Source organism: Giraffa tippelskirchi, chromosome 7 (assembly GCF_054371585.1).
Source record: "Giraffa tippelskirchi isolate mGirTip1 chromosome 7, T2T-mGirTip1v1.2.pri, whole genome shotgun sequence".
Taxonomy (NCBI): Eukaryota; Metazoa; Chordata; class Mammalia; order Artiodactyla; family Giraffidae; genus Giraffa; species Giraffa tippelskirchi.
Window position 1 is genome coordinate 99,693,386 of NC_137281.1, and position 13,171 is coordinate 99,706,556.

At 42.7% G+C, this 13,171-nt stretch overlaps 1 protein-coding gene across 2 annotated transcripts in view; it reads left to right on the plus strand.

Annotated features, from left to right (window-relative positions):
* Nucleotides 1-406: 406 nt before the first annotated feature.
* Nucleotides 407-13,171, plus strand: part of RTF1 (RTF1 homolog, Paf1/RNA polymerase II complex component) — a 48,555-nt gene continuing 35,790 nt past the window's right edge. For both annotated transcript variants that reach the window (XR_014058925.1, XM_081507658.1), the window contains exons 1-2: nt 407-669; nt 12,861-12,971. Coding sequence is in view for 1 of the 2 variants with exons in the window: in XM_081507658.1 (XP_081363784.1) it covers nt 427-669; nt 12,861-12,971 (354 nt within the window). In the remaining variant the exon portion in view is untranslated. The remainder of the gene's footprint in view (nt 670-12,860; nt 12,972-13,171) is intronic.

Consider the following 13,171-nt stretch of genomic DNA (forward strand, 5'->3'; position numbering starts at 1 on the left):
GTAAATCAGATGCATCCTTCAGGTCCCAGATCAGTTGTCACTCGCACAGCCCAGGTAGGCAGGCTTCATTCCACAACAGGTGCCCTCAGCGTGGTCCAGACGATTTGTCTTTCAGGCGCCCTGATGGTGCCCTCGAGACTCCATCAGTGTCGGACAGTCGAAAGGCACCTTAGAGCAGACCCAGATGCTTGCGGCTCCAGTCCAAGACAAGTAGGCACCACATGAAGCTTCGGCCCAGCAGCAGAGACACACCCAGAGCTTCCAGCTGCCGGCGCTGAGTACAGGACCCCGGTTCACAGCCCGGAACCCAGCCGGCTGTCCCCGCCTCCCACGCTGCGTCGGGGGCGGGGCGGGGCGGGGCTCTGGGCGCCGGCGAACGACGTGCGAAGAGCGAGGGGGCGGGGCCAGGGGCGGAGCGGAGCGCGCATGCGCGGTCGCCTTTGTGTGGGTCGAGCAGCAGCAGCGGCGGTGGTGGCGGCGGCGGCGGCGGCGGCGGCGGCGGCAGTGGCAGTGGCGGCAGTGGCGGTCCCACTGGCAGGCGGGCAAGAGGGGAGTCCGGGCGGCGTCCGGCGTGAGAGCCGGGGGACCACGATGGTAAAGAAGCGGAAAGGCCGCGTCGTGATCGACTCAGACACGGAAGACAGCGGCAGCGACGAGAACCTGGATCAGGTTAGGACAGGCCGCGGAGGCGCGGGCCAGCGGAGCGGGAGGGCTGAGTCCCGGCCACAGGAGTCGGGAGCTTGTCGGGCCCCGGGCCTCCTGGCTGGAGCGCCCGGCCTGCCTCGTGTCCTGAACGCCGCTGCCGCCCCCTCTGTCCTCCCCGCAGTGCCCGCGGCCCTTGGAGTCTGGCCGGGGCCTGGAGACTGAGCCCGGAGGACTTGGCGCCTTGGGCGGGGAGGCGGGGCAGGGGCCAGGCTGGTGGGCCTCGGACTGGGGGAACTGGAGGAATCCTTGGTCTGCCACGGCCAGATCGGGGCGGCAGGCTGCAGGTCAGGCGATCCGGGCACGGAGAGATAGAAAGTATCGCTCGCCAACCCGGGAGATTGGGAGGTTTTGGAGGAGGTGCAAGGGTGATCGTGGGGCGGTGAGGGGGGTGGGGGGCGGGAGAGGGAGGCCGAGAAGGTGCAGGCTGTGGAAGATGAAGTTTTTCAGAGGAAGGTGTGAACAGAGTGGAGGAGAACCTCTCCGTGCTTGGCGAAGAATACTTAGCTGTGGACACGAATCTACTTGGCAGCTAGGGTGGTTTGTGTTTGTTAAGGTTCCCCGTTGAGATGTCAGATCCAGGAAAGCTCTTGGGAGGAGGAAAGTGGCAAAAGTGGAGAAATATCTAGGGCGGCATAGAGGGACTGTGGCGGGGCCTCTTGGCCCTTTTCATGCAGCATCTCAGAATTCTTTCTGCTTGAAGATGTTCAGGAGCCATTGAAACTGACTTTAGGTCTCACTGTCTTGGGGTTGCTTGAACTGTTTATATACTCTGGAAGATACTATAGGAGGAAGCTGTCCTTTGTAGCAGTGCTCCAGTGATAGCAGAAGATTCCAAGAGAGTTTTCCCCCATGTTTAGTGAACAAATTATATAAAGAAAGGATATGCAAGAGGTAGTAGTTCTTTAAGTTGAGTAGAGGGTACTGAACTTAGACTCTGAAATTTTTGAGTTCTAGGCTGTGCTGTTTTCTAGCTACGTATCTTTGACCATAACTACAAAGTCTAGATAAAACATCAGCCTTGTGTATCTGATTGGGTTATTACAAAGGATTGAATATTTGTAAGAATTAATTGGTACAAGCACCTGAAAACTAAAGCTTTTCTACGAATGGCTTCTTGGGAGTCCTCTGTATTAGGTCAGAGGTCTCAGGACTTAAATATTAGGGCATGAAAGGGGAGGACTTTGAGAAAGAGGGACTGGAGAGGTGTTGAAGAAAAGAGAGCTCTTTTGAAAATGGTAATACGGAGGTAGGAGATGAGGAAGTAGTGGGGCCTGTGGAGAAGTATCAGAGGGATAGAAACCTTGTTATGGGATAGAAAGTGAAAGGTAAGGTGAAAATGTTCACAGGAAGGACTCCTGAAATATGTAAAAATATATTCTTGACTGTAAAAGTTTGGCTGATAAGTTTAGACTGGCACGTAGGATTAGAACTTAAAAAACAACTATTTACTAATTTTAAAATGTAGGTATTTCTGATGATAGCATCAGTTACCATTTACATAGGGCCTGAGGTGAACCAGTCACCTATGTGTTGTGTATGCTTAGTCGCTCAGTGATGTCCGACTCTTTGAGACCTGGAGAAGGAAATGGCATCCCTCTCCAGTATTCTTGCCTGGAGAATCCCATGGACAGAGGAGCTCAGTGGGCTGCAGTCCTTGGGGTCACAAAGAGTCGAACACGACTGATCGACTGAGCACATACTGTAGTCCACTAACCTCTGTTCGTGGGGTTTTTCAGGCAAGAATACTGAAATGGGCTTCCATTTACTTCTCGAGGGGATCTTCCTGACCCAGGTATCAAACCCTCATCTCCTCTGTCTCCTGCATCGCAGGTGGTTTCTTTACCCGCTGAGCCATCCATTCACCTCAATTAAGTGCTTTATTTACATTGTCAGGTTTTCAAATTCTGATAAAGTAGGTACCATTTTCCCCATTTTAGATGTAAGAAAAATGGAGCTTGAAGATATAACTTACCTAGATTCACACAACTTGGTAGTAGAATTTGAACCCAAATCTGTATGACTGCAAGGCCTATGCTCTTTCCACTATACCAACTTAATCTGTTTTTCATATTGCAAAATAATGTTTCATAGCCATTTTCTTTGTTACTCAAATGCATGTTTGTAAAGTATATTGAATAGAGGAAATTGATGCATCAATTTAAAAGATGATTTGGGGGGCTTCCTTGGTAAAGCACTCTTAAGACATCTGTTCTGATGATAAATGAACTAAGCTGTAAAGTATTCTGTCTTTGATTATTTTCCACAGAAGTCTGACAAATAAAATGAGTAGAAAGCTTCCTTTTGTAGCAGAAAGATTTTTCCTTATCCACAAAAAAGTTTTTTCAAAGTGGAAACTGAAGAGGTTACAACTTTAAACCCAACTTTATCTATTTGTAAAAAGAAATTAGCATAAAATTTGTAAGTAATACCTAATACATTTTAGCAGCAATTTCAACTTTCTCCTTTTCAACTCATTGGCATTCTTTTATCAGATGGGAACAAGATCAAAATCCCCATTTCCTGTGCATCCTAACAGGCATCAGTGCCTTCTTTCTATTTGTTCAGCCCTGTGCCTGGCTTTCAGAGGAATCAAAAAGTTCTATGCTGTCTAGAAGTTTTCCCAGAGATGTTTAGCAGAAGTTCAAAGTCAGCCTGGTTCTGCGGTCTTTAGGAATCCTCAGAACAAAGTTAATGCCTTCTGGGCCTTACCTCACCAAGATGCCTTGGTCTACTCCATCTATTTCTTGGTCTTCGTTGGTGGGGTATAACATCATATTTGCTGTTTAATGTGCAGGCCTTGTGGAAAAGAACAAACCATGACAAATCTCTGAGTGTCAAGTGTGAGAATGGAACACAGTAAGGAGATCCTATGTCTATGAGTTTTCCAAATGGGAATCTAAGCCATTATGTCAGAAGTATTACCTCCAAATTCGTCTTTACTGAAGGTGAGGCAGGTCAGCCTTCTACACTGGTTTTTCCTGGTGGTAAGAGAAAGAACATGTATGTCTGAAACTGCTTGGATTGCTTGTTTAAGATGTACTTTGCAGGGCCTCCCATCCCAGACCTACTGAATCATAAGACTCTCAGGGGACTCTATCTTCTGAGATAAAATATGGCATTTTACCAGTTATAGTCCAGGTACATATTTGTGTTAAACACTGAGACCACTGTCTGTATGCAAGTTAATCTTTTTCGTAAGACACTGTAAGTAGTTTGGGAGAGAAATAGCTTCCTGTCTCAGCCATAGTGTGTGTGCACGTATAACCAAAGGAACTTAACAGAGATGTTTAAGGTGGCAAAGCAGCTGGTTTTTCTAATCTCTGAAGCCATTTGAATTGTTGGGATGCTGTTTTTGAAGCCTGTTTATTTTTTCCCTTTCTTCTTGGTGGGAAGAGGTATGTAGTAACTGAATTGAAGTTCTTTGAAATTTGTTTTAACTTTCAAAGGTTTTAAAAACTCAGACCTTTAAAGGATTCATTTTAACATCTAACCTGATAGTGACCTTATTTTTCATGTTGGCCACACCTTTTTTTCAACATCTTAGAATTGCAAATAATGGAGTTATTTGCTTTTGGTGCTTCTTGGGAAAAAAAACACAATTTGAGCCGAATCTAGGCTTTTTTACCCCACCATGTACCTCTGTGGAAATAATGTGTCACTCTTTTGGAATAATATTTATGCAGTGGGTCCTGTAATATGAAAAGCATACAAGACAAGAAAGGAATCAGAAGTTGTCTATTCAAGTCAATACAATTCAGTGTTTATAAAAAGAACTTTACTCTGCCTTTTTCAAGGAAAAAAAGAAAAGCTACATGCAGTTATTTTGTAGTTTTCATCCTTATTTAAAATGATAGTAGTTGTGTTATCCTGTCCTCTTTGCTCATGCTGCTTGAGGTAGCCATAAATTAAACTTTTTTTTTAATATGCCCCTAAGTGGCTCAGACGGTAAAGCATCTGCCTACAATGCGGGAGACCCGGGTTCAATTCCTATGTTGGGAAGATCCTCTGGAGAAGGAAATGGCACCCCACTCCAGTACTCTTGCCTGGAAAATCCCATGGACGGAGGATTCTGGTAGGCTACAGTCTATGGGGTCGCAAAGAGTTGGACACGACTGAGCGACTTCACTTTCTTAAGTATTTTCTAGGAATTATTTTTAGACATTATGTGTTTAAAATATCATTGTTACAAAGTATCCTTCTACACATCTTTCATATAGAAGTTGGGAAATTTAGAAGTTGTGCTTCTCATTAATATAGTTTTTTTTTTTTTTTGTCAGTGCCAGGTCTTAGTTGTAGCACATGGGATCTTCAGTCTTCATTGAGGCATGCAAACTCTTAGTTGCTGCATGCGAACTCTTAGTTGCTGCATGTGAACTCTTAGTTACAGCATGTGGGATCCAGTTCTCTGACCAGGGATCAAACCCAGGCCCTCTGCATTGGGATCACGGAGTCTTAGCCACTGGACCACTAGGGAAGTCCCTAAAGTCTTTTTTCATGAGTCAGAGCAGTTTGAAGTCTAGGATGAACTTGTGAGAGGTGTCAGTGTTAACTTGTGAAGTTTTTAAATTTGTGTCATAATGTTGCGTCTAGCCTGATGTAACTCATCTGCCAGCTTCACTTGATTTTCCTTTAGAAATAGTGCAGGGAAGGTTGAGTCCAGTGGGAACCATAACAGAGAGGCTTTTAGGAAAAATTGAAAACCTGTCTTTCAACACCCATTCTCTTGGTGTACTTATTTGCTCCCTTCCTAAGTTCCCCCAAAAGGAAAGATTGTTTTTTGTTTTTTTTAATCTTTCAACAAATGTGTTAGACAGTGCTAGACAATAAAGCTATTGGATGAACAAAATGGAAGCAATTTCCACCTTCCAGGAGCTGGGAGTAGGGGAGCACAGAGAGAGGGACAGGTGCTGGAATTGCTCAGAGAGTCATTTCCTTACACTTGTGTTACAGGTTAGGAAGGAAGAAAAAAGATGCTGTGACAGTTTGACCTCGGACCCAATGCTAGCCTGATGGAAGTGACATTTGAGCTGAGACCTGGAATATGGGTTAGAGACAAGGAGATAGGTGACTGAAGAGTACAGGGACATGTGAGTGTTCATGGTCGAGGGACCAAAATGTACAAAACCGTTGAGGCAGGAAGGACCTAGCACCCTCATGAAACTGAAAGAAGCAGAGTGACTGCAATATCACTAGTTGGAGAGAGAGTGGTACAGGTGAAGCTGCAGAAGTAGTCTCTTTGGATCCTTTGAGAATGGAAAAACCAGTTTAGTGGATCACAACCAGTATTAAAAATAAAAACAAAATTGAATCAAATAGAAAAAAAAATTGTGTGTCAGACCTAGTAAAGATAAGTATTGTTTCATAAGGTATAATTTCTCTCTCTGTGGGCTGAGGTTGAAAAGAAGTTTTAAGCCACTGGCAGGATCAGGTCAGCAATATTCAGGACTGTGAACTCTATTCTGAGGGTAAATGAGAAACCAGTGGAGGATTTTAAGCTGGGAGAGGTGTTCCCATTTGTCTTTTGAAAAGCTTTCCCAGGCTGCTATATGGAGAGTAACCTGGAGAAGGGACACCAGTTAGGTGGCAGATAGGGGAGTCCAGGTGAGAGATGGTGGAGACCGTAAGTTCCAATAGAATGGAAGCTCCGAAAGGGCAATGGAGTGTTCCTGCATCTAGAACAGTGTCTGGCCTGCTGCATGTACCTTGTCAATATTTGTTGAATGAATGCCTGACTTAGACCAGTGTAGTTATAGACACGGCAGAAAGTGGATTCAATAGGACATAATATTCACACTATGAAACTGTGAGTTTGATGATTGATTGAATGCTGGGGGTGAGGAAGAGGATGTTCTGGCATGAGATAGGGAACCCTGGAGGAAGATCAGGTTTAGAGGTGAAGAGTTTGTGTTCAGTCTTAGATGTGTAGAGATTAATTGTGTAGAGTTTAAAATTGTCTTATGAGACGCTCAAGTGGAAACACTGTAGGTAGTTGAAAGTAATGCCTGCCTGACACAGAGTAGACAATTAATAAATCTTTGCTGAATAAGCAAATGCTGCTTGTGGCATATCCATGGTAGAAGGTTAGATTTTAACTTTTCTGTATAGTAGGGTCACTTAGAGATAAAAGGGACACTGTCAGATTGGGAGTTCTTACTCTAGCCTCTGCTGTAATACTGATACCTCTTCTATAAGGCCTAATGTGCATTAGTTAGAAAGTATTCAAAGAGGGAACCAATTAGAAATAAGTAACAGTAATAGAATTTTTTAAAGATTTTTATATACTTTTTATTTTGATTGTGTTGAAAGCTGATTTTATTTTATCAATTCTGTGGCAGTGTGGGCATTTATATAGCACGGTATTTTATCTATAACTATAATCACTTTGCTGGAAATTGGAAGGAGAAGTTGCCATATTTAGCTCTAGTCATCTAATATGTAAAAGAATGTTATACTGTCACTTTGGAATTACTTCTTCTGAAGGGTTTTTGTGTTTGTTCATTGGTTTGGTTTGTTTTCTTTTGTTTTTTAATTATAAAAATAGAACATGCTTGTTGAAGCAGTTCCAGCAAAAAAGAATGGGACATACATGTATATACAGATACATGTATGGGATACATGTATCCCACAAACTTGTATGTACACAGTGGCTGTGTTCTTTATTCTTTAAAAATAACCAGTGTCTACTGTTGGAATGGTGTTCTTCTATCAACAATTTTGATATGAAAGAAAAAATAGGAATTAATCTCAGATTTACACCTCTGTGAATTGCTACTCTTTACTCAACATCTCTCAAGTCCTCCTACTTCCTCTGTCCCTGTGGCTACTTAGGCTGTCCAGGCCACCATCCACTCTGATTACCCTGCTGTGGACTCCTCTGTACTTCTTCCCTGGCCCTCTAGTCTATTCTTGTTAGTCAGAGTGCTCTTTTAAAAACCCTCTCAGGGGATGGTTACTTCCCTAGCTTAAAACCATTTGATGAAGGCTCCCCACTGCCTTCCAATAAAATTTGTTCTCCTGATCCTGCTTTATAAACCTGGGAATGATGTGGTTTCTTCTTGCCTCTAACCTGCCTTGTTCCATCACCTCCAACCCCTTGCCTGAGAAGCTCTAGTCACACTGGTTCCCTTTCAGTTCTTTGGTTAAGCCAAGCTGTTGCCAGTTTCAGGGCCTTATCTATTCTGTTTGTAGACTGCTGTCCAGAAAAGACTGCTGCACCCCTGTCTCCTCTCGCCAGGTTTCTAGTCTCAGCCTAAATACCATTGCCTCAAAGAAGCCGTACCCCAATCACCCTATTGCAGATAGGTGTTCCATCCACTTGATAACCACCTTCTCAGCACTTATTCGGAGAAGGCGATGGCGCCCCACTCCAGTACTCTTGCCTGGAAAATCCCATGGACGAAGGAGCCTGGTAGGCTGCAGTCCATGAGGTCGCTAAGAGTTGGACACAACTGAGCAACTTCACTTTCACGTTTCACTTTCCTGCATTGGAGAAAGAAATGGCAACCCACTCCAGTGTTCTTGCCTGGAGAATCCCAGGGATGGGGGAGCCTGGTGGGCTGCCGTCGATGGGATCGCACAGAGTCGGACACAACTGAAGCAACTTAGCAGCAGCAGCGGCAGCACTTATTACTAGATATAATTGTTTCTTTACCTATTTGTTGTCTGTCTCCCTCACTTGATTTTATTTATTTATTTTAAAAATTTTATTGGAGTGTAGTTGATTTATAATGTTGTTAGTTTCAAGTGTACAGCAAAGTGAATCAGTTGTTCATATACCCCCTCACTTGGTTTTCAGTTCTGTGAGATCAAAGGATTATGTATCTTCATGACTGTCTACTCAGAACTTGGTATATAGTAGGTGCTGATAGCAGGGAAACTATTAATATCTGTCCCGGCTTGCTAGGAACTGAGTTTCCCAGAATTCAGGACTTTCAGTGCTAAAACCAGGACAGCCCTGAGCAAACCAAGATGTCTGGTCACTCTAATTGGCAGTAATCACTTACATCAGTTGTATTTGTGGAATAAATAAGTGAAAAATACATGCTAATTAACTATTAAAAAAAAAACAACCTCTGAGGTTTATCCACATTTATTCTCCTTATCTGGGGTACAGAATATGTATCCCACTTTCATGTGATCATGGGAGGTTTGATGAAAGAGATGAGACTTAATTTCCTTTGAGTAAGGGGAAGCTAAATTGCTTTATTCCAAGTTGATCCCAACATGGCATCGTAAAAAGCGCACTGTGAATGATGGGGTGGGGGAAATTCAATCCTCAGGTTTATGAATCTTCACATATTGATGGATTAAAATTCGAATTTTAACCAAAATAATACTATTTTAATAAATATTACCTTAGTGTAGTTAGGCTTGCTTTATGTTAGGGTCTGAGTTTTGGCTATCTAGTTTAGTGTTAAATATCAAGCAGTGTTAATGAAGCTCCTCTGGAAGCCAGACGTGGCATCCTACACAGCCTTACCTGCGGTGTGTTGGGCATTGGCATTACTCTCAGCAGATCTTTAGTTCAGCTTCAATTTGATAAACCATGCTGGCACCCTACACTGCCATGGCATCCTAGAGGCATGCCGAGAAAAGTAGGGAAGTTTTCACTAGCTGTGATGAAATACAGAGACGATGGAGAGAGAACCACTGAACACACACCAACATCATCTCAACCAGTGTGGCACAGTGAAGTGGGCCTGGCAAGAGAGAGCTGCAGGTGGATCTACCCCCATGCATGAATCAGTTTTAAACTGGCTTTTGTGAGTGTTGGTGTTAGATAAATCCACCCCTACAGGTAACAAATCTATCTCTTCATGTGTGCGGTATTGGCAAGACCTTTCTGTGCACATTAGTGTGTTCAGCTGATTTATGAGCCCTCGGAATATAAAGGACTTAACTGTGAAGAGTACCCTTGCCATGAGTTCCCCAGTAACTTCATATACAGTTCTCAGCTTGAGGAAGGAGTATCTTTCACACTTTTTAAGGTCTTTGCTGTCTCGGTACTGTTGTTAATATGGTATTTAATGCTGTAGAAGAAGGACTGTGCCTGTCAGATGCAATTGTCCACTAATGAAGAGCCATTTGCTAGGTTTTTATCTTTTATTTTATTTACTTATTTATTTTTAAATTTTTATTGGGGTGTATTTGACTTACAATGTTGTGTTAATTTCAGGTGTACAGCCAAGTGAATCAGTAATACATATGTTCACTCTTTTTTAGATTCTTTTCCCATATAGGTCAATTACAGAGTTTTGAGTAGAGTTCTCTGTGCTATACAGATAACTTACAAGGGTTCTTATTAGTTGCCTTAGGTTTTTAATATCATGTGGAATCTCTTTAACAGGAAGACAATATTAACATCTTAACACTTTAGTTACAGTAACTGTTAATGCATATCTACTGCTTGTAATAGTCTGTTTCAGGGAAGAATTTGATTGCCAGCATATCCAAATCCATGTTATAATGAGTTGGTATTATTATAAAACAGAATTCTGTTGCATTTGTGAACCTCAAAGGGTCAGGAAAAAATTACTAATCAGAAATCCTTCCAATTTTTATAAATTTGCCTGAAGGTAATGTGGAGAAAAGATAATAGTAAAAGCCATATGCAATTTACCATATAATCCAGCAATACCACTCCTCAGCATTTATCCATGTGAAATAAAAACTAGTATTTACATGAAAACCTGTACATGAACCAATAATTGCCCCAAGCTGTAAACAATCCAGATGTTTTTCAACTGGCAGATGGGTAAAGTCTGGTGTATCCATACAATGGAATATTACTTAACAATAAAAAGAAACAAACTGCCAATACCTGTCCCTGCAACATGGGTGAATCTTAAATGCATTATTCTAAAAAACCGGATTCAAAAGACTACATGCTACATGATTCCATTTATATGATATTATATAATAGGCAGATATGTAGGGACAGAAAGCAGGTCTGTGATTGCTAGGGGATGGAGGGAGGGAGAAGAAGAGCACTAACTTCCTGAAAAGGCTGAAGATCATACATGTTCTACTTTTTCATACAAAAGTAGTGACTCCTATTGACCAGTGCAAAGTACAGCAAAATTTGGAGGGCATGATGAGACTGTCCTATATCTGGTTCACGGGAGTAGTTCAGCTGTATTTGTCAAACTCATAGAACTGTCCATAAGAAGGGATAAAACATACTATATGTAAATTACATACTCATTTTTAAAAGACTATCAGCACACAAATATTGTTGCAATTTGTATTTGGTCAGTAGGAGTTACCATTTTGGTATGAAAAAGGAGAGTGTTCTTATGATCTGAAGCCTTTTCAGGAAGTTAGTATGCCAGCTCTGTCTAAGGAAATGAGAAGAGTAACGTTTCATGACTGCTTATGAAGAAGAGGTCATGTCAGCTGTTAATCTGAGAAGGTCATTTTCTCATTCTGGCCAAGGAGGGTATACTCCTGAAATAGAAAGAGACTGGAAGAGGAAAACAGATATTTTATAGCAGTCTTTAAAAATTTTGTCTTGGCACTTAATCTTTAATTGTATAGCACCATCATCATCAAGGAATAATGCTACTAGTATTTATTCATTGTATTTTTCTCTTTTTTTGGCACAAGGGGAAAATGTAAACCATGATTGAAATAGGAACTAGGATTTTATCTGTCCTGGTTTGATTCCTGACTCTAGCATACACTCGCTGTATTATCTTGGGTAAATTACTTAACCTTTCCTACTACTTAGTTTTTTTTATCTTTAAATGGGAGTGATGATGATACTTACCTTAAGGCTGTTGTTACATGTTAGATGCTTAGAAAAGTACCTGATGTCTGGTAAGTACAATATAATTTTGGGCTGGTATTGATATTATCTAAGAGCAAGAACCAGAGCAAGTATCCTTTTGCTGTGTTTTTGAATGACTGGACTGAGTTGGGGAGAACTAACAGGAGAGGGGAACCATATGAAAGAGCAAATCCTGGTTGTAGCCACAACTTATTAAATGGCATATCTCTTCTCCTTTAATCTCTTAAATCACCAGGACAAGGCAGAGATGGTGAATGGAAATATTTGGGTTGTCAAATTAGGATTCTGATGTAGTGGTCAGCATCCTTCCTGCTTGACCCTGGGTTAAGCACCAGAAATATACTTTTTCCCCCCCTGGTTTAAGCATTCAAAATAAAACTACCTCAGAAACTTATTGGGCTTTCCTGGTGGCTCAAACGGTCAAGAATCTGCCTGCAATGCAGGCGACCTGGGTTCGGTCCTTGGGTTGGGAAGATCTCCAGCTTTCTGTCCTGGAGAATTCCATGGACAGAAGAGCCTGACAGGTCCATGGGGTCACAGAGTCGGATACGACTGAGCGACTTTCACTTTCAGAAACTTACAGTTTGTCAGCTTATTCCGAACAGCGCCACAGATGCCAGTTTTACCATGAATTATATATATAGTAAGAGGATGCTCAGAGTATTGGCTGTACCACTAAGGACAGGGAGCAGATTACCTTTGTAGACATGGTCCTGAGAATCAGTACTTCTGTAACTTATAGAGGAAATTTGGGGGTAACCTGGGGCTTCCCTAGTGGCTCAGATGGTAAAGAATCTGCTTGCAATGGGGGAGACCCGGGTTCTATCCCTGGGTTGGGAAGATCCCCTGGAGAAGGAAATGGCAACCCACTCCAGTATTCCTGCCTAGAGAATCCCATGGACAGAGGAGCCTGGCAGGCTACAGTCTGTGGGGTTGCAAAGAATTGGACACAACTGAGTGAGCAAGTGACACATATGGGGGTAGCCTACAGTTCAGTTTTCTAGTCACTTTTCCATTTCAGACATACACCTCCCATTGAGGGGACAGACTCTTTTTTTCCCCCTGTGCTTTATGGCTGTGGGATCCTAGTTCCCCTACCAGTGATTGAACCCAGGCCCTTGGCAGTAAAAGTGCAGAGTCTTAACCACTGGACCACCAGGGAATTCCCAGGACAGATTTTGAAAACATTTCTTTAGCACTTAGAAGTGTGGCAGTCCGACTGTTCATGTGATGAAAGTTCCCATGATGATATTTTTTGATTGCAACCACAAAGAGGTAGAAGAGATTTAGGGAAGGTGGGCATTGTAGTATTTTTGGATGTATTTTCTCTGTAAACAAAACTCATTTGGCTACTTTGCCCTCTCAGGAACTCTTGTCCCTGGCAAAACGGAAGCGAAGTGACTCTGAAGAGAAGGAGCCGCCTGTGAGTCAGCCTGCTGCCTCCTCAGACTCGGAGACGTCTAACAGTGATGACGAGGTGGGTGTGGAGGGGTAGGCCTCTGATGGGCATTTGAGAGTCCTGACAGCCTCTTTTCTTTAACCTGAGACCTTCCCGCCTAAGATCTATGAGAACTTCTTAGGAAAAGAAAATTGTGTATGGAAAGTTCTCACATTGTGATAGTCTTTGTACTGCTAGTTACCAGCAGGTACCTCTGCAGTGCATCCGTGACCGTTTTT